The 22,021-nt window shown below is 36.1% G+C and overlaps 1 protein-coding gene across 1 annotated transcript in view; it reads left to right on the forward strand.

The window, feature by feature from the left end:
* COL24A1 (collagen type XXIV alpha 1 chain) overlaps nt 1-22,021 on the forward strand; it is a 391,649-nt gene that overhangs the window by 366,731 nt on the left and 2,897 nt on the right. Inside the window, exons 56-59 of the mRNA XM_064588890.1 lie at nt 9,546-9,611; nt 10,251-10,419; nt 16,648-16,757; nt 19,554-19,769. Of these exons, the coding sequence (XP_064444960.1) occupies nt 9,546-9,611; nt 10,251-10,419; nt 16,648-16,757; nt 19,554-19,769 (561 nt within the window). The remainder of the gene's footprint in view (nt 1-9,545; nt 9,612-10,250; nt 10,420-16,647; nt 16,758-19,553; nt 19,770-22,021) is intronic.

Genomic DNA, 22,021 nt, shown 5'->3' on the forward strand with positions numbered 1-22,021 from the left:
TGAAAGTCTTCCCCCAGCAAATCTTCTTAATAGTCTCTCTCAGCCTGCCCTCACTAAAGACTATCCTTGGGAAAACATTAATAATTTCAACAAATTGAATGCCTACTATGTGCCAGGCATGAGCTAGGCTTTGGGACTGTATTGGGAATTATACAAATATGTGTACTGCCAAGAAAATTTATGAGTGACTAAGTGTTATGACATTTCTTTCTAATGCCTATTGGGAGGGGGAATAAAAGCCTTTTTCATTGGGTTAACATTTAAAATTGCTGGTACCTTACTATGCATTCAGAAACATACTCTACACTATTAATCCACCAAAAACCACTGTGTTCTTCACTGCCACCCATTCACAGAAAATTAAAAAATAGTCATTTTACTTAATAGACATGTAAGTCCTCTGTTAGTGGATGTTTGTTTCCAATCTTTTACTAATACAAACAGTACAAATGTCCAGTCCCCATGCTTATCATTTTGCAGAATATCCATAGGACTAATTCCCAGCAGTGGGATGGTTGAGTGTAAGGGATAATGAGCATATTTATTTATTTGTTTGTTTATTTATTTATTATTGTTAATTTTGGTAAAATATACATAAAATAAATTTATCATTTTAACCATTTTAAGTGTACAGTTCAGTAGCATTAAGTACCTTCACGTGTTGTGCAGCCATCTCCACTATCCATCGCCAGAACTTTTTTGCTCTTTCAAAACTGAAGCTCCGTACCCATTAAATAAAAATTCCCCCATTCCTCCTTTCCCCAGCATCTGGCAAATACCATTCTACTTTCTGTCTCTATTAATTTGACTACTCCAGGAACATCATGTAAGTGACAATCATACAGTATTTTACCTTTTATGACTGGCTTATTTCACTTAGCATAATATCTTCAAGATTCATCTGCATTGCAGCGTGTGTTGGAATTTCTTTCCTTTTTAAGGCTGAATAATATTCCATTGTCTGTATATATACATCTGGTTTATCCAGGTGGACATTTGAGTTGTTTCCATCTTTTGATTATTGTGAATAATGCTGCTATGAACATAGGTGTACACGTATCTGTTTGAGTCTTTCCTTTCAATTCATTTTGGTACATACCCAGAAGTGGCATTGCTGGATCATATAGTAATTCTATGTTTAATTTTTTGAGGTACTGCTTTACTGTTTTTTTATAGCAGCTGCACCCTAACACATTCCCACCAGCACTGCACAGGGTTCCAGTATCTCCACATCCTTGCCAACACTTTATATATTCTAGTTTGTTTGTTTGTTTGTTTTTTATAACACCCATCCTAATGGGTGTGAAGTGGTATCTACTTGTGGTTTTGATTTGCATTTCCCTAATGATTAGTGAGGTTGAACATCTTTTCATGTGCTCATTGAGTTATATATATTCTTTGGAAAATGTCTATTCAAGTCCTTTGCCCATTTTTGAATTGGGTTGCTTGTTGTTGTTAGGTTGTAGGAGTTCTTTATATACTGTGGATATTAATCCCTTATCCAGTATATGACACAAATATTTCCTTCCATTCCATGGGTTGCCTTTTCACTCTGTTGATAGTGTCTTTTGCACAGTCTTTAATTCTGATGTAGTCCAATTTGTCTGTATTTTCTTGCCTTGCTTTTACTGTCATATCCAAGAAACCATTGCCAAATCCAATGTAATGAAGTTTTTCCCCTGTTTTTTCTAAGAGGTTTATAGGTTTAGTCCTTTATTTAAGTCTTTGATTTATTTTGAGTTTATTTTTATATATGATGTGAGGTAAGGGTCTAACTTCATTCTTTTGTATGTGAATATCAAAATGTTCCAGCACTATTTGTTGAAGACTCTTCTTTCCCAATTCTTGACACCTTGGTCAAAAATCATTTGACCGTATGTGTGAAGGTCTACTCCTGGATTCTATTCTAGTCAATTGGTCTATGTCTATCTTTATGATAGTACCACTGTTTTGATTACTGTAGCTTTGTAGTAAGTTTTGAAATTGAAGTGTGAGGCCTTCAACTCTTTTCTTCTTTTTCAGGATTATTTTGACTATTTAGAATCTATATTCTCTTTTTTATTTACCTGTATAGCTATGTTTAGCAGTACTCTTTTTTTTTTTTTTGGACTTCAACTATCCTTTTTTTTTTTTTATGTTCAGTTAACCACTGTATAGTACATAATTAATTTTTGATGTAGTGTTCAGTGATTCATTAGTTAAGTATAACACGCAGTGTTCATCACAGCAAGTGCCCTCCTCAATACCCATTACCCTGTTACCCCCCAATTGCCTCCCCTCTGAAACCCCCAGATTGTTTCTCGGGGTCCATAGTCTCTCATGGTTCATCTCCCTCTCTGATTTCTCCCCCTTTGGATTTCCCTCCCTTCCCTTATGGTCCTCGTGTTATTGCTTATGTTCCACATATGAGTGAAACCATATGATAATTGTCTTTCTGCTTGACTTACTTCACTTAACATAATCCCCTCCAGTTCCATCCATGTCTATGCAAATGGTAGGTATGCATCGTTTCTGATAGCTGAATAATCTATTGTGTATATGTACCACATCTTCTTTATCCATTCATCTGTTGAAGGGCATCTCAGCTCCTTCCACGGTTTGGCTATTGTGGACATTGCTCCTATGAACACTGGGGTGCACATGCCCCTTCTTTTCACTACATCTGTATTTGGGGGTAAATACCTAGTAGTGCAATTGCTGGATTGTAGGGTAGCTCTATTCTTAACATCTTGAGGAACCTCCATACTGTTATCCAGAGTGGCTGTACTAGCTTTCATTCCCACCAGCAGTGTAAGAGGGTTCCCCTTTCTCCACATCCTTGCCAACATTTGTTGTTTCCTGTTTTGTTAATTCTTACCATTCTAACTGGTGTAAGGTGGTATCTCATTGTGGTTTTGATTTGTATTTCCCTGATGGCTAGTGATGTTGAGCATTTTTTCATGTGTCTGTTAGCCATTTGTATGTCTTCTTTTGAAAAGTGTTTGTTCATGTGTTCTGCCCATTTTTTGACTGGGTTATTAGCTTTTTGAGTGTTGAGTTTGAGAAGTTCTTTATAGATCTTGGATATCAGCCCTTTATCTGTAATGTCATTTGCAAATATCTTCTCCCATTCTGTGGGCTGCCTCTTAGTTTTGTTGACTGTTTCCTTTGCTGTGCAGAAGCTTTTTATCTTGATGAAGTCAAGAGTTCATTTTTGCTTTTGTTTCCCTTGCCTTTGGAGATATGTCTTGAAAGAAATTACTGTAGCCAATGTCGAAGAGGTAACTGCCTATGTTCTCCTCTAGGATTTTGATGGATTCCTGTCCCACATTGAGGACTTTCATCCATTTTGAGTTTATCTTGTGTATAGTGTAAGGGAATGTGTATACAGTTTCATTTTTCTATATGTAACTGTCCAATTTTCCCAGCACCACTTATTGAAGAGACTGTCTTTTTTCCATTGGATATTTTTTCCTGATTTGTCAAAGATTAGTTGACCATAGAGTTGAGGACTCTTTATTTCTTCATTTGGTTTTCAAGTTTCTTCCTCGTAGCCTTTAATTTCAATTTAAAGGACTGCCTCTATTATCTTTCTAGGGAAGGTTTGCTAGTGATAAATTCTCTTAGTTTTTGTTTATCTAGGAATGTTTTAATTTTTCCTTCATTTTCAAAGGATAGTTTTGTTGGATATAGAATTCTTGGTTGACAGTCTTTTTCTTTCAACACTCTGAATGTGTCATTCCACTGCCTTCTTGCCTTTATGATTTTTTATGAAAATTTATCTGTTAACCTCATTGAGGATCTCCTGGGTCTAATGAGTCTTCTCTCTTTCTGCTCTCAAAATTTTCTGTTTTTCTTTAGCTTTCAACAGTTTGATTATGATGTGTCTGGGGAGTTTGCTGAGCTTCTTGGATTTGTAGGTTAGTGTTTCTCATCAAATGTTCAGCTCTTCCTTTTTTTATAATTGAGGTATAATTAACATATAACATTGTATTAGTTTCAGGTGGTTTAGGTTATTTCCATTTCTTGTCTATTGTAAATAATGCTGCAGTGAACATAGGAAATCATATATGTTTTCAAATTAGCATTTTTGTATTCTTCAGATAAATACCCAGAATTAGACTAGCTGGATCATTTGGTAATTCTATTATTTTTTTGAGGAATCTCCATATTGTTTTTCACAGTGGCTCTACCAATTTACATTTCCAACAACACTGTACAAGAGCTTCCCTTTCTCCACATCCTCTCCAACACTTGTTATTTCTTATCTTTTGATAATAGCCATTCTAACAGTTGTGAAGTGATAGCTCATTGTGGTTTTGATTTGCACCTCCCTGATGATTAGTGATGTTAAGCACCTTTTCATAAACCTGTTGGCCACTTGTATGTCTTCTTTCGAAAAAATGTCAATTCAGATCTTCTGCCCAATTTTTAATTGGATTGTTTTGGGTTTTTTTGCTATTGAGTTGTATGAATTCTCTATATATTTTGGATATTAACCCCTTACCAGATTATATGATTTGCAAATATTTTCTCCCATTCAGTAGGTTGCCTTTTCATTTTGCTGATTGTTTCTTTTGCTGTGCAGAAGCTTTTTAGTTTTATGTGGTCTCACTTGTTTATATTTTTTGTTACCTTTGCTTTCGTTGTCAAATCCAAAAAAAAAATTATCACCAAAACTGATATCGAGGAGCTTACCACCTGTGTTTATTTCAAGTCTTTATCCATTTTGAGTTAATGTTTGTGTATGGGTAAGTTAGTGGTCCAGTTTCATCCTATCGCATGTGGCTGTCCTGTTTTCCCAATACCATTTATTGAAGAGACTGCCCCTTCCCCATTGTATATTTTTGGCTCCCTTCTTGTAAATTAATTGGCCATATAAGCATGGATTTATTTCTGAGTTCTCTATTCTGTTCCATTGGTCTATGTGTCAGCTTTAATACCAATATCATGCTGTTTTGATTACTATATATTTTAATATAGTTTGAAATTAGGGAGCATGATATCTCCAGCTTTGTTCTTCTTTCTCAAGATTGCTTTGGCTATTCAAGGTCTTTTGTGATTCCATAAAAATTTTAGAATTGTTTGTTCTATTTCTGTGAAAAGTGCCATTGGAATTTTGTTAAGGGATTGCATGACTCTGTAGATTGCTTTGGGTAGTATGGACATTTTAACAATATTAATTCTTTTAATCCAAGCATGGAATATCTTTCCTTTTGTTTGTGTTTTCTTGTTTAATTTCTTTCATCACTGTCTTACAGCCATTATTTCTTGAAATATTCTTTCTGCCCCTTTTTCTCTCTTCTCCCTTTCTGAGACTCCCATTATGCATATGTTATTATTCTTGTTGGTGTTCCATAAGTTTCAGAGCCTCTGTTCATTTTTTTCACTCTTTTATCTGTATACTCTACTGACTGGAAAATCTCAATAAACCTGTCTTCAGGTTCATTGATTCTTGTGTTACTGAAATCTACTGTTGAGCCTCTCTAGTAAATTTTCATTTCATTTTTTTGTACCTTCCAACTGCAGAATTTCTATTTGGTTCTTTTCCATAATTTCTATTTTTTTGCAATTGATATTCTTTATTTATAAGATATCTTTTTCATATTTTCCTTTAGTTCGATAGACATGGTTTCCTTTAGTTTTCTGAACATATCTAAAATAGCTAATAAATATCTTTGTCTACATAGTACAACATCTGGGCTCCCTCAGGAGCAGTGTCTATCGATTGATTGCATTTTTGTTTGCTTATGGGCCATACTTTAATGTTTATTTGCATGTCTTTTGTTGTTGTTTTGTTGAAAACTGTACATTGTAAATAATGTAATGTGGCATTTCTAGAAATAAAATTGCTCCCCCCGGCCCCTGGGTTTATTTTTGTTGCTATTTCTTGTTGTTTGTTTAGTGACTTTTCTGAATATTATAAAGTCTGTGTTCTTTGACAAGTGTGACCACTAAAGTCTACTCAATTAGTTTAGTGGCCATCTAACAATTGGAAAGAGATTTCCTTAAATGGAAGAACCAGTAAATCTCCCAGTTTTTACCAAATGTCTCTGTGTATGTTGGGGCACCCCTTCATTGTTTTAGCCAGGCAACTGAAAACTACACCTTAGCTTTAACTTCCTGATTTCACAGAGACTGAAAGCCAGAGGAGAGAACTTAGGGTCATCTCAGATATTTTCTAAGAATGTGCACAACCTTACATATGCACATGGACTTTTAGATTTCCAGAAATATGTCAAAGATTTTCAGAGCCTTTGTGGACATCTCATTCCCTACCTTTTTCTTGTAAGCTTTTTGTTAACTTATTGTTTGCCCCAACTGTTTTCCAATGCTCCAGACAGCCACAGAGTTAAACAATTCCCTCTAAATGTTTTTGAAAAATGCTCCAAGAGAAAAGGTGTTTTGCATTGGATGAGCTATGAGTCAGGTAAAATAAAAACAGCTTTGCTAGTAGTGTCTTCCAGGGAACCACCAAACAGGTCAGAAAATGATAATTCACTGGAAATGACTCTTGGAAGCAACTCCAACACCATTCTGCGTGCCCCACCCCCCGCCCCCATGGCTTTTAGGCTTCTTGTTTTTACTGTAATTATGTGGTGTTATTTTTTAGCTACTACAGAACTGAAAAGGAGGACATGGGGGAAAAAAGAAAGAAAGGAAGGAAGACATGGGAATGGGGCAAATTAAAGTTACATGAAGCTCACTGCCCTTAACGAGATTCAGCTATTTTTCTTAAATAAATGCTCCCCACATTGCTGCAAGCATTTTGTTAATTTCCGTAGTCCTGGAAAATCTTCATTCTGACATTTTTTCCAGTTTTCTCATTGCTTTTATAAGAGAGACAGTTCTGGGAGGTCATTACTCCAGTTTTTTCTGTCTCCTAAATACTCCAGTCTTGAGTATATAGCTTTTTAATAATCTCTGTGATGAAATAGAATAACATATAGAAGAACGTTTCTGCTACATACTGAAGTATAATGTTTGCCTCAAACTGAACTAGCTGCTCTTTTCATAGAACACCATATTTACTTAACAGACTAACAGTGTTATACAGACATGAGTATTTGGCAGATATTTCCTTAAACATGAATTAAGTGAGCCTGCCATTTCAAGAAAACTGACAGAAGTTGATGCCAAGCAAAAATAAAAATTCAGGAAAATTTGCATTTACCACTGTGCTTGATAGCTTCCCTGTACTTATATTTTTCTGGTGAGATTGGTGATGATGTTAACAAAAGTAATTGTGTGATATTAATAATGAAATGTGTCAGTATTTGGAAGATCTGCCTAATTGCATAAATCAGTATTTTCTAAATAAGCAATGCACGATGGTATCAAAATCATGGATACATGAATCTTTCACAGTTTAAGATAGAGCAATAGATTTTAATATAAAAAGCACAAAAAGTTCATAGACTTGATTTCAGATTTCACATTTCAACTAACCCTTAAACTATCATGTGTCAAGTTTTGCTGTTGTATCAAAGAATATCCACAATTATCTGAAAAGGTTACTAAAATAATCCTATTTCCTCTCAGGGTGGTGGGATGTGCCCACCGTGGGCTCCATGCTCAGGGTGGTATCTGCTAGTCCCTCTCCCTCCTCCTCTGCCCCTCCCTCTATTTGCCAGGGCACGCTCTCTCTCAAATAAAAAAATAAAATCTTTTCAAAAAATAAAAGTATCCTATTTCCAACTATATATCTCTATAAGGCCAGATTTTCTTCATATATTTCAACTAAAATAACGTATCATAACAGATTGAATACTGAAAGAAATATGATAATCTATCTATCTTCTATCCAGACATTAAAGATATGTACAAACATGTAAAACAGTGCCATTCTTATCACACTTTTCTGTTTTGGAAAATACAGTTATTTTTCATTAAAATATTTGTATTAACATATGGGTTATTTTAAGGCAGTTAACACAAATAATCTTAAAATTTGTGTTTTAATTTCCACTGTGGTAAATGTCAAAAGCTGTAACTCACATGAATAAAAGTTCTTTAAGGCCCTTATAATACTTAAAAGTGCAAAAAGTCTTGAGCTGAAGAGTCTGGGAACTGCTTATACTAGATTTTCTAAGATCAAAGCCCTACTCACAAACCAACTGGAAAATATAAAGGTGGCTACTATTTAGTACTTAATTCAGTTGCCCATGTTTAGTGTCAATATTTTTATGGGACCCATGCACAAAATCTGTTCATCCACACAGGAATGATGGTCAGAATTATTCTGCATAGAACCAGAAAGGCTGATCCTTCCTGCTTTGTAAATAGACCACGCTTCTCTATCTGATAGCTTTTGTGCAAGGCTATTACTCTGTCTGGAAATCCCACCACCCCCACCCCCACCCCCAGCCAAATTCTTATTTAGTCTTCAGATCTCAAATCAAATGTCATTGTTTCAAAAAAACTTCCCCTGACCTACTCCTTCCAAAGCTCTTCTCCTCCAGATTTCACTGAAACCCCCTAATCTTTTTATGGGTCCAAGCACATTTTTTTCTTTCATTAGCACATATCACAATTTGTAAGTACGTAGTTTTAAGATTTGGTTAGTGCCTTTCTCTCCCTTAAACTTCAGCTTCACAAGGGAAGTTTTCTTTTTAGCGTACTGTTTTGTCCTCAATATGTATCACAGTATTTGGCAGTCTATATATATACAGAATGATTCAATTATTTTCCAATATGAAAACCACATGTTGAGGCAAGGGAGAGTGCATTTTATTGATTGTCCCATCATTTTAAATAGTTTTTCAAATTACTAGCCATGAGTTATGAGAGATCTGTTGAAAACCGTTTTTATTGTATGGCCCTCCAAGTAAAAAGATATCTTAGCAGCACAATCATTCTGAAAGAAATTAGATTGCTTGATTTGTTGATACAGATGCTATTTCACAGAACTTTCTCCCCACTCATACTTCTTAGTATCCAAGCTTTTTTAAAAGATAAAATACAAAAAGACTTTTACTAATGGTTATGCTGAGCCCTTCTCTAAAAATATCTTTTATTAAATACAGGAGGAGATTGGATTCATGCTGTATTATTTCTTTTGGGACAAATGGTGCATTTTCCAACTTCAGAAATTGTTTTTAAGACCGCAAAAGTATCAGATTAGACGAATGTGGTGACTACCTCAGAACAGTAGTATTTTATTATATTTTCCTTCCAAGAATGTAACTGTTATAAATTACTACAGTTATTTATTCTTCACCTTACAATTTATTAACTGAGGGGGTCATACTTCATTCTTCTTCCATTTGAGTAACTTTTGCATGTGTTTTTATGTAGCAGTGACAAATAGTTTTTCATTTGAGGGCTCTAGACTTTGGTCCTGTTTTAATTAGGAGACTTTTGAGACTTGGATGAAGGCAGCATATTGTCCTTTCAGATATCCAGGCAAAATTTGCAAGATCTGTCTAACCATAAGAGTTACAAACCCTCTTCAGGTAATAAGTCTGGTATACTTTAATAGCACTGCTTTCAGAATTTACAGCCTTTACTTTAGAGTCCTCAGTGTTGATGTTAGTGCTAATCTCAAATGGTTTTGTTTTACACAGAAACAAATGGATATCAATGCTGCTATTCAAGCCTTGATTGAATCACATACTGCCCTACAGATGGAGGTGATATATCTGGCTTTATTTACATTGGCACTCTCAATATACAAATTAAACAGGAAGTTTTTTCAGAGTCCGAAATGTGGCTTTATCTCAAAGGTTGTACTTAGATTGAACATAATGAAACTATTTTTAAGGACAAAGTAAGCATTTTTTAATAAACAAATATATGCATGGAATGTTTTTTAAGGAAAACATTTAAAACAAAAATGTAATATGTTTAAGGAATCTTTTTAATAAGGAATTAGATACTGTAGAAGAAAATGAAGTTAAATGAAGCCTAGCCATTTCTTAAAATGGGATCTATCATTGTTACTCATTTTTCTTATTTAAACTCTATTCAATGTATGATTTTCTTTAAAACATTATACTACAGTAGCCATAATAATTGTTAAGTTTCATGTTAGCTTGAAAACTAGGCCTTTAGAGTGAATTTAATCTCCTATTTAGGATCAAGGTTAATAAAACTTACACATAAGCCTATATTTAAATATAAACTGTTTTTTACACCCCACTCCCAACTCATTGCATACAACAAGAATACATTTTTCTTCTGCCTTGGTCCATGTTGATCATGAGGATTACATACTGACAATGGCTACTCTATGCTTTTTTGCTAATATGATTCCTATGATGACTTGGCAGAGCTACCAGAATACCGAAGTGGCTTTAATTGACTACAGTGCAGAGATATTCAAAACCCTGAACTACCTTAGCAATTTACTGCACAGCATCAGGAATCCTCTTGGCACACGAGATAACCCAGCCCGAATCTGTAAAGATTTGCTTAACTGTGAACACAAAGTATCAGATGGTAAGTTCTTGGTTTTTTCAAACTCTGATGTCCAATTTCATCATTTCAGTGTGTTTGAGATTTACAGTGTATTCATTTCAAATCATAATGATTTTGATAAAACCCTTGTAAAAGGCATTTTAGTGTTTTCAAAAAAACAAATACTCTTAGAGGGAGACATAACTCTGAAGTCAGAGTATCCTTTTCTGAGAGTTCGCATTAAAAATGTCTTCTGCAAAGCCTTATTGATCCCCAATTTCTCCTATTCCACCCTAACTATATCACTTGCTTACACTTTGTGCCTGGAACATATCACATTCATGTTAAAAATTAAAATAGAAAGGACTGACCTTTGGGCTAACAGGAGTACCTGTCAGGTCCGCCAGAGGTGGCAACATGAAAAAACATATAATAGAGCCCCTACCACCATGCCTCCTAACATTATGGTTTTTACACAAAATGGAAATTAAATGCATCATTTAATTCTTGGCATTTTTTGTCCCTACAGGGATACCCCAAATCCATTACCCAGAGGTGCAAAAATGAATTTAGAGTAGAAGCATCAAGGAAAAGTTTTAAAGCAAGTAGAACAGTTATATCATCTAATGATAAGTAGGGGAACCCTGTCTGCTGCAATACATCATTTAACTTTAATTTTTATTGGGTCTGTGGTCAGCTGTACAATCAATATTAGTAGTTACCATTTTTTACTAAAAATTCTATTTCCAACACAGTGACACATATGCTGATTTGAAAAAAAAAAATCATGTTATGTCCTTCTGTAGGGTGAATAGCAGTGCATATTTTATTTAACTTATATACATATATGCCACATAACACACACACACACCCATTTTTGTCCAAAAACACATACTTCCAATAGAAGCGCAATGAAAATATTCATTTTATTTATACTGATAAAATGCTTAACTTCTATAGATATTTCTTGACCTAGATTACCACAAAAACTAAACTGGTATTTATAGTTACAACTGCCTATAGTAATTCTAAGTGATTCTTTCCCATATTTAAAGGCATAAAACTGCAATTCTATAGAATTGAAAGGAAAAAAGACATTTAAGGCATACAAATGACTAAAATCTAATTCAAGGTCTGCCTTCCTTGTAGGAAAAAATAGCTAAGTGGTATGGATTGCAAAGTATCAGAAAGGTTTTAATGCCCAAAAGTATTTTCATCCCTAGGAGACAGTAAATGCTATAGGGAAACACAAAACGGCAGGGAAGGGGGATATGATAGAAAGTGGAGTGGGGTTAGTTTTAAATATAGTAGTTAGATAAGGCATGTCTGAGAACATGGCATTTGGGAAATATCAGAAGGAGCGAAGGGTACAAGCTACAGGAAATCTAGGGAAAGCGCTTTCCAGGCAGAAAGAACACCTGCAAAGACCCTGGGAATGAGCGTCCTCAGTGTGTTCTAGGATTAGCAAGAAGGCCAGTGTGACTAAAAGAGAGTGCGTAAGAGGAAAGTGGTAGGAAATGAAGTCAGAAAGATATCAAAAAAACAGATTATATAGGATCTCATAGACTACTCTCAAGACTCCAGCTTTTATTCTGAATAAGGTGGGAAGCCATTAAAAGTATTTCAGCAAAGAAATGATATGATTTGACTTAGATTTTTAAAATATTACTCTGGCTAATGTATTGCAAATATAATGAAGACAAGTGTAAAAGAAGCCACTGAAAAGCCATTGAAAAAACCCAGGTAAGAGATGATGATGGGTTGACCTAGGGTTGGTGGCAGAGGAAGTGATAAGAAATGATCGAGTCTTTGGCTATGCTTTAAAGTAGAGCCAGCAGTTTGTGATGATAATTGAATGTGGGTTAAGAGAGAATTAGAAGGATAGAGGATGACTCTAACAAAGTTTTTGACTAACAGATGGAAGTGTGGGGTTGCTGTAATAGAGATGGAGAAGCAAGTTTTAGGGAGAAGATCAGGAGTTCAGTTTTAGATACGTTTCATTTGAGATGTCTGTTAAGGATCAGTAAGAATGTCCAGGAGGAAGGTGGCTGTTAAAAAGAGGGGTCCTGGCTAGGGGTAAAAATTATGAATTTACTTGCATATAAATAGCATCCAATGCCCTATGACTGCTTAAGACTCCCTAAAGAGTAGGTGGAGAAAGAAAAGCGAAGAGGTCTAAACACTATGCCTTAGGGCTCTTCAATGTTTGGAGATCAGTGAAATGAGAAGGAACCAGCAAAGAAAACTAAGAAGAAGCTATACCTGATAGGAGGAAAACTAGATGCATGTGGAGTGAAGAAAATGTTTGCCTGAAGAGGAAGGGATCAACTGGGTCCCAGTCGGGTAAAGTTAAGACAGAGAGGCTACTGGATTTAGCAGCATGAGGTTCTGTGATGACCTTCACAGGAGCAGTTTAGAGGAATGGTAGTGGTTAAAACTTTATCCAATTTTAAGAGAAAATTGTAGAGCCAGAGAGTATCCATTTTCAATAATGAAGCAGGTAATTCAAATTGCCTGGCTAAATTTTTTTTAAAAATGTTTTTTAAGTTAAAAGCATCAAATAGCTAACAAAATAGTGAGGACATTTCAAGCCAACATTTTGAAGAAGACTGCAGAGAGATGAACAGAACACACTTAGAGCTGCTTTTGCCCTGGGTGTGTTCACAAACTAAGTACTGCTTTTGGTGGCTTCATGGGGCTAGGAGTCAAAAGTTAGAATCTGTGGTCCACCAAGTGTGGGGATTTAGGCTTTCAAAGAGCTGCATTCTAAGAGCAAACATAAACTGGAAGAAAAGAGACATTCATACAGATTGTAACCTAGCTTCACATCATAAAGATAGCTCAGAATCTTAAGCTTTGAACTTGGACTAAGATGGTTCCAGATTGCTCATACCCCCACCCCATTCTGACAGAAACTAAAGTCTTCTATAAAATATATCATCCTAGGGCTCAAATTATTTCCACAAATCATTTCTCAAATAGAGTGCCCAGCACATAATCAATGGTAATAAGGAGTACTGGTTGATAAAACACCACGAATGAGAGCTGGCAGAAATAGCAAACAGAATTAGACCCGAAAGAAAAATAAGAGAGGAAGAATTTGAAACTGAAGGTATAATAGACAAGGTAAGCCTTATATAGGAACACAGTTTATTCACAAGAGTAACAAGGAAGACAGAATATATGTGCACAAATACAGATAGGTAAATAGTTGTAGCAGTGGGAGGTTAGAGAAGTTCCTTTCAGATTGCTTTGGTTGTCTTAGTGAAATTGAAAGTTTATCAGTCAAGAATAAGGATGAAGGAATAGGTATAATAAAGTTGAGGGAAGAAGAAAAGGTTTCAACTAGTGAGCTAGGTGAGTGACAGAGGGAACTAACAAGGGAAACATAGTGTCGTTATCTGGCAGCCTTACAAACATTTGAATTTAAAGTGAGTCAAGTCAGCATGGTTGTATTTTTCTTTTTCTTTTTTTTTTTAAGATTTTATTTATTCGGGCACCTGGGTGGCTCAGATGGTTAAGTGTCTGCCTTCGGCTCAGGTCATGATCCCAGGGTTCTGGGATCGAGTCCCGCATCGGGCTCTCTGCTCCTTGGGAGCCTGCTTCTCCCTCTGCCTCTCTCTCTCTCTCTGTCTCTCATGAATAAATAAATAAAAATCTTTAAGATTTTATTTATTCATTTGAGACACAGAGATACAGAGAGAGATAGAGAGAGAGAGCATGAACGGGGGAGAGGCAGAGGGAGAGGGAGAAGCAGGCTCCCCACTGAGCAGGGAGCCCGATGTGGGGCTCGATCCCACGACCCTGGGATCATGACCCAAGACGAAGGCAGATGCTTAACCATCTGAGTCACCCAGGCGCCCCTGCATGGTTGTATTTTTCTTTAGCCATATTTAGCTGTGTGAGTTCAGGCACAGATTAGGCACAAAACTGGATTTCTATAAGACTGGGACTTTATAAGACAAGTACACTGAAGTGAGGCAGGGCAGGGATGTTAAGGAAGTCTCCAAGGAAGTAATTATAGTAAAGGACTAGGGGTTTACTTGGGTAGGAAGAGAATTGAACATATGATTCACATATGATGAGAAATGATGAAAAAAGTGGTAGTATCAATGGATATTAGGTCCTGATGGAATGGAAGAATTTATATTAGAGTTAGGACACCAGAGTGAATGAGCTTAAAAGAGAAGAGGTGAAATTATGACAGAATTCTAGTTGTAGGTAATAACAAAGGCTAGAATATGGCCTAGGAAGTTAATGGTTAAAGTGAATGGGGCAGTAGGGGGGAGCAGTGGAAGGATAGAGAACACTGGCAGAAGAGTTCAAGGAACTGAGAGGCCAGGGTGTTGGAAGTGCTATCCATGTGAATTTACAATCATCAAGACTTGGGTCATAAATAGATTTTCTGAAAGTGATAGCCATCTAATGCTAAAATCTTCCAAGAAAGTGGATGACTGCAATGGGAAGGGGTAATGGATGACGTAATGTAATGACAGTAATTTTACCATGGAGTTGTTTTAGGGAAAAAATAGGGAGAATGGAGGTGGCAATGAAGAGCAAGAAAGATACCTTCCCTACTCCCGGCACAACCCTAATAGAGGCTGTGGCAGAACTTGAAAGGGCTGAAAGGGAAACACTGCCCTCAGGGGAGAGCCAGTTTTGGGTTAGAACATTTAGGCCTAAAAAAGATATATTATGGTATAGTGCTTCATTAATAGCTCAACATATCCTGAAAAAAATTACGAAGTCCCTACCAAGTCACCATTATACAACATAATGCTTGAATTCAAAGAATCCTACCCTATATAACAACAAGAGTTTGCTTGATGGAAAACTTTTTATAAGGAATTTATTAGCTCACATAATAGAAGGAAACTGTTTCTTGGAAGAGAAGAGATAGTAGTGAAGATAATGTTTTTACCCCATTAGACAAAATTGAAAGCCTGCATTAGATCCTGGTAAAAAGTCCTACACTCATTTCTATAAATTTGACAAAACGTCCAAAATTCTAAGGGAAGGGGACAAAAAGGGACCAGAGGATAGGATTTCTTTTGCCGCTTTCTTCCATATTACAATAGATCAGTGGTTCTTCAAATGTCCCTGGACCAGAAAGAGATTCTGTTGAAATACAGATTCTCAAGCCCTGACTTAATGAGTCAGCAACTCTGGGGATGAGGCCCAGCTATCTGAGTTTTAACAGATGGTTCTAATGCCACCAAATTTGAAAACACTGCAATAGAGGACAGTCCCTACTCTTGGATCCACCAGTTCAGCAAGTATTCATTTTGAAGGATTAGTAGAATAGTAGAGGAAAGTAGAGTTGAGGATGTTTTGGAAGTCTAAAATAATGGACCAGAGAGGAAGTCCAGCATGAGGTAGAGGAATCTTTGCAATAGGGTAAGGATGGAACGGACAAGGATTTCTTCTACCTACGGTAGAAATGACATTTGCCAAATACCATTTGCCTGTCTTGCCTTTTTAATGCAAAAAAAGCAGGGCTATCTCATTCAAAAATTCTTAGTCTTTGCTGTTAGAATAAGGTGCTACTTCAATATTCTGAGCCTGTTACTCTGGAATTAAGATACTAGATCAGTACTTTTTCAGCCTGAGTATTTCCTATAAGCTGACTTTAAGACTCCATTTGATTCTGCTGGACATTCAGTGAAGACAAAGGTTGGCAGGCTTACACTGGCTGTAGGGATTTCAGTTTTTCTCAAAAATCTGATGAAGAAAGCACAAAAGTGATAACCATTTAATTGTACATTTTCTTTCTATGAAAACAAAGGATATTTTATTATTTTTATTCTAATTATCATAAAGATAATATTTTACCTCAGGCAGATTGAAGTTGTTTCTGTTTAATATATATATATTCATTTTTAAACTCTGTAATGACAAAGAACAGATGTATACAAGTACACCACATCAACTGCAACTTTTCTATTAACTATGTAATTTTAGACAGTTCCCTTTAAGCTGATGAGCTCATCTGTGGAAAGAAGCAGTAAATTCAGCCATTCTATCATTTTTTGTCAAAATTATAAAATGCCCTTAAATTGATAGTTATATGAAAAACCCAGTATTTTGGGTATCAATTTTACATAATACTCGCAGCTTTCATTCATTGACTAAATGTAAATATCTTTATAATCTAAGTTTTTTTATAGTTAAGACTATAAAAATATATTTTTAAAGTATGATAATTTGCAATGATGGTTCAAATATGTTTTAGTATGGAGTTTAAGTATTTTTATGTTTTACAATGAATAGGAAAATACTGGATTGATCCAAATCTCGGATGCCCTTCAGATGCCATTGAGGTTTTCTGTAATTTCAGTGCTGGTGGTCAGACATGTGTATCTCCTGTTTCTGTAACAAAGGTATGTATTGAATTGTAGAATATATGCAGGTACTTGCCCAGTATCAGTGAACATGATTTTTTAAATTCTGTCACTTTAAATAATTATGATTTTTTTAAAGATTTTATTTATTTATTTGACAGAGAGAGACACAGCGAGAGAGGGAACACAAGCAAGGGGAGTGGCAGAGGGAGGGGGAGAGGCAGGCTTCCCGCAGAGCTGGGAGCCTGATGCGGGGCTCCATCCCAGGACCCTGGGATCATGACCTGAGCCGAAGGCAGATGCTTAACCATCTGAGCCACCCAGGCGCCCCTAAATAATTATGATTTTTATGAATGGAAGCAAGGTATCATTCTCTACCATATATAAGAAAGAATTTTTTGTTTTTAAAAAACAATTCTAGTAGAATCTTGATATTTTTTTATTGTGTATTTTATGATTGGCATGTCATGGCTTATTCTACTGATTATGCTTTTTAATTTCCTTTTAGAAATGTTGGGGATGCACACCTGGGTGGCTCAGTCAGTTGAGCGGCTGACTCTTGGTTTTGGCTCAGGTCGTGATCTCAGCAGGAAGTCTGCTTGGGATTCTTTCTCTCCCTCTTCCTCTGCCCCTCCCTGGCCTCCCTCCCCACCCCGCCCCCCCAACACCATGTGAGCTCTCTCTCTCAAAAAAAAAAAAAAAAGTGAAACATATTTTCTTATGCATATAAATACATTAGAAAGTCCCCGAACAGCTGCAATGTTTATAATTAGTAATCAGTTACCTAAAGGTTTTCTGAAAATGACATCATTAAAAGAGGAATTTTGCCACAAAGTTTGCTATTTTTGATGATTTAGCACAAAGAACCTCCCTTAAACATCCATTGAATATTTTTTAAAACTTCTTTCAAATATAATAAAACGAATGAAGTTAGTTTGGTATGATACTGGGATTATAACAAGCATTTGTAAAACCTAGAGCTTAGTTCTACCTATAACATATATTGAAGAAATCAAAACTGCATTTCTTTCTTTTTGTGGTTAAACCAGTTTGGTATTATTACCAAGGACTTATTTCTCATTGACAAATAACTGATACACCTGCCCTTTGTATGTTTAGTCCATCATAAAGAGGCAGCGGCTAAAATGTGCAGTCTGTTAGTCTCTGTAGCTGCTTATTGTTTCACTGCCCTTTTCTAAAATATCCCTCTTCATTAAGGGTGTTTCACCAGTTCATCGCAGTGGGCATTCACCATTATTACTCTCAAAGCAGAGGCAGGAAAGATTCTTCCATTCCTAGGGAATCTGTGTTCCTCTGATGAAGATCAGCATGATAGTCCTAATTCCAAAATATCTGCATGATCATCCTCATGCCCCTGGATCTGGCCCAGGAATTTTATTTGGATTATCACAGAAGGCAGATGGGGACCGGGAAGCGTGTACAAAGGAGATAGGAACAGTGAAGTTGCTGCACTGTAATTCCTTCCTTGCTGAATCAACTCTCCCATCTCTCCTATCTATAAACTCAGCCTGAGAAAGAGAGGGCAGGTAGTGGAAAGAATGGTAGACTTGGAATCAGGGACCTGAGTTCTAGTCTCTGTCCCTCTACTAACCTGGCAAATGATACTCTGAGCCACAAAAGAGCCTACTCTGTGCCAGGCACTGTGGTAGGTAAGTGACATTTGGCACCTTAAGTCCTTACAACAATCCTGCCATGTCAGTGTCATACTCCACTTTACCAACAAAGACACTAAGGCTCAGAAAGATTAAATAGTTTACAAGTTTGTGATTCTCAGCTATAAAATAAAGGAACCTGAACTACTTAAACTCTAATGTTCCTTATGATGATCCTTCCATGTTTTCATCCTCATTGATCTTCTTTTTTGCCTTTCTTCTCTTTTTCTTTAATTTTTTTGGTTGTTGTCTTTTTTTTTTCCTTCTCTGATACCTCATAACAGCTACAGAGACTAACTGCACATTTTAGCTGCTGCCTCTTTATGATGGACTAAACATTACAAATAAAATTCTAATTTTATGTTTGGAAATTAATATAAATTCCTTGTAGAAACCACTTTTGTTCACTTATGTTATGACAATATGCCTGCTTGAATAATAATAAAATAATAATAATGTCAAAAGCTATAGAAAAATCTACTTCCTTGTCCAAGCCTGGGAAATCTGCAGTCAGAACTCCTTGCTCCAATTTTGCTCTGTATTGTTGACTTTATTATTAATACTTGTTCATGCATTCATTCATTTCAATAAACATTTATTGATGACTCCACTCTATGACTGGAACTGCATTAGGGCCTGGCGACACAAAGAATAAGATTCTATCCTTGTCTTTAAAGGCTCTCATAGTTAAAACTACTCAACAGGTATTATTGCAACTTGTAACTTATCTTTGGAAACTCAAAAAAAGATCTTCAAGGGAAAGTATATAAATTATATATAATTTATATAACATTTTTTGGTCATGTCTAGTAGCCTAATGGCATGCTGAAGCCAGCTCATACAGATTCAGGAGACCCTATTGCTAACACCCCTTTCCAGCTCCGTGTTCAGTGATACTACCATGATTGCCTGAAGCCAGTCACAGTAGGAGTGTTTATACCATGGAAATTGGAAAATGCTATAAATCAGGGATTACCGCCCCCACTCCACCCTTGCAAGAGCCAGTGGTTAAGCATTTATCAGCATACTGTTGACTGGCACTTAAATGCCAAGGAAAGGGGCTTTCTCAAGGCTGCATTTCAAGGACTTTCCCCAGATTCCCCCAAATTATAAGTTTCTCAATTGCCACCTTATAACCTGTATATTATTTCTATGACATTAGTTGGAGTTTGGAGTTGGAAAAGTCCAGATGAACTTCCTTCACTTACTGAGCTCAGAAGCCACCCATATTATCACCATTCACTGTCTAAACACGCCAGCGTGGACAAGTGCTCAGTCAAATGGCTCAGGATTGCCTATTGGCTTCAAGGGATGGAATGGCCAGATTTTTGAAGAAAACACTCTACTTGAACCTAAAGTGCTTTCAGATGACTGCAAGGTAAGGGATGGCACTTTTAGAATTGTTCAGTATAACTAACATACAATTGATAAGGCCATAAAATTAAAACAATGGATTTAAGACTTTAACTGCAAACTGAAGATCCAGAAGGGTAGTAAGTTTTAATGTGCCCGATTTTTCAGAATCAATCATTTGCTTATATCATATCTTGTCAACTTCTGTCACACCCACTGGTCATCCATGGATTTTTATATGCAAAACAGATGTTAATACATAAATTTAATTTTTATTGCTCATATGAACTATTTATATTACCCCTGCATGGATAGAAAGAGCACATAAATAAATAGATTGATTTCTTATATTTTCACTACTGTAATTCGGCATCTCATTATGTATGGAATACAGGTTATAGAGGCAAGTCCGTTGTATTTCATCTTGTCAGTCCCTATACTTGATACTACATATGGGCAGAATTGCAGATTGACTGGCCCTAAAAATCAATATTTGAATAATAGCTCATTTTTCTTACTAAAATTAAATAACAAATGTTGAAAAGTCTATAATTTTAAAATACTGTGGTATAAAGCAGGTGTCAGCAAACTACAGTCCACAGACCAAATCCAGCCCACCACTTGTTTTTGTAAATAAATGTTATTGGAACATAGCCACACTCATTCGTTTACTTATTATCTATGGTTGTTGTCACACTATGATGACAGAGTTAAATAAATGTGACAGACTATGGCTCACAAAATCTAAAACATTTGTTACCTAGCCCTTTACAGAAGAATTTCCCAACCCTGTTATAAAGAGCAGCCACTTTACATACATATCATTAATGATTTTAAGTAGCTTGGTTTCCTGTTCGTGTGTACCATGAAGCCCGTGATTTAACATCTCTTACCATTTCCAGGGACTCTACTTTTTCACATTTTATTTTTAGACAAATAGTGCTTGAGTATTTGAAAAATGAGAGGCAAACAGTTAGAAATATATGGCTCATTCTCTATAAGCAAAGAGATCAATATTATCAAGAAACTCATTTAACTTTAATAATTTTTTCTGGAAACTTTCAGTGACTCACTACTATCTCTGAGACACAATCTAAACTTACCAGCTCTTTGTTTAGCACTTAAAACAGTCAGGCCCCACCTGCCTTTCTAGTTTGGGCTTTCAGTGGCTGTTAACCCTGAAGTATGGCCAAACTGATCTGTTAATAATAATAATAAAATCAACAATAATTCCTACAATTAGTCATTGGGGCCTTATTATATAGCAGTTACCCTGTATTACATACATTATTTTATTTAATTATAACAGCTTTGTAAAGAAGTTTCATTTTATAGGTAGGAAAGTGAAGGCACGGAGAGGTTAAATAACTTGCTCAAGGTCATGTAGCTAATTAGCGGAGAGCAAGAAATAAACCCTAGGTGTGTATAACTCCAAAGCGCATATGCCACACTATACTGCTAGGTACTTTAACTGAAATCTCATTTAATCCTCACAACTGTGTGAGGTGAGTTTTTATTTTTCAAATTTTACACGTAAAGAGAATGGTGGTACCTGGATTTCTATCAAAATCTGCACTTCATCCCCATGCTAGGCTTATTTTTGCAACCATCTTCTACTTTTCCAGCAGTTTTTTGTTTGTATGTTTGTTTTTACTCATGCCATTATCTTTCTCTGAAATGCCTTCTCTACCTCTCTAACTAAGTGGAAATACTAGGCATACTTGAAGGCCCATTTTAAATTCTGAATTCTGAACTCATGAAGCTTTCCCTGAGTACTTCAGTTGGAAATGAGGAATTTAGCACTCACTGTCTATGTTATTTATGCTGTGCTCACTATGTGTTGTCTTGTGTTATGTCTATGTGTTTGTGTTTCCCCTCTCCAACTAGATTTATAAGCTGCTAGTATCCAAAAGCCAGAACTAGGGTGCCTGGGTGGCTCAGTTGGTTGAGTGACTACCTTCGGCTCAGGTCATGATCCTGGAGTCCCGGGATTGAGTCCCTCATCGGGCTCCCTGCTTGGCAGGGAGTCTGCTTCTCCCTCTGACCCTCCCCCCCTCATGTGCTCTCTCTCTCATTCTCTCTCTCAAATAAGTAAATAAAATCTTAAAAAAAAAAACAAAAGCCAGAACTAATTTATTCATCTTCATATTTCCCAAGCACTGTTAGAAAATAGAGGAATACGTCTTATTCAACTGTGCCAATTGTACTTAGTATTCAATAAATATTGCTTGAAAGACTTAACGAGTTAATCTAATGGTGTCTTACACACACATACCA

The sequence above is a fragment of the Mirounga angustirostris genome, unplaced genomic scaffold, assembly GCF_029215605.1.
Source record: "Mirounga angustirostris isolate CCGP_5_RB_7025 unplaced genomic scaffold, mMirAng1.0.hap1 SCAF_4, whole genome shotgun sequence".
In the NCBI taxonomy this organism is placed as follows: Eukaryota; Metazoa; Chordata; class Mammalia; order Carnivora; family Phocidae; genus Mirounga; species Mirounga angustirostris.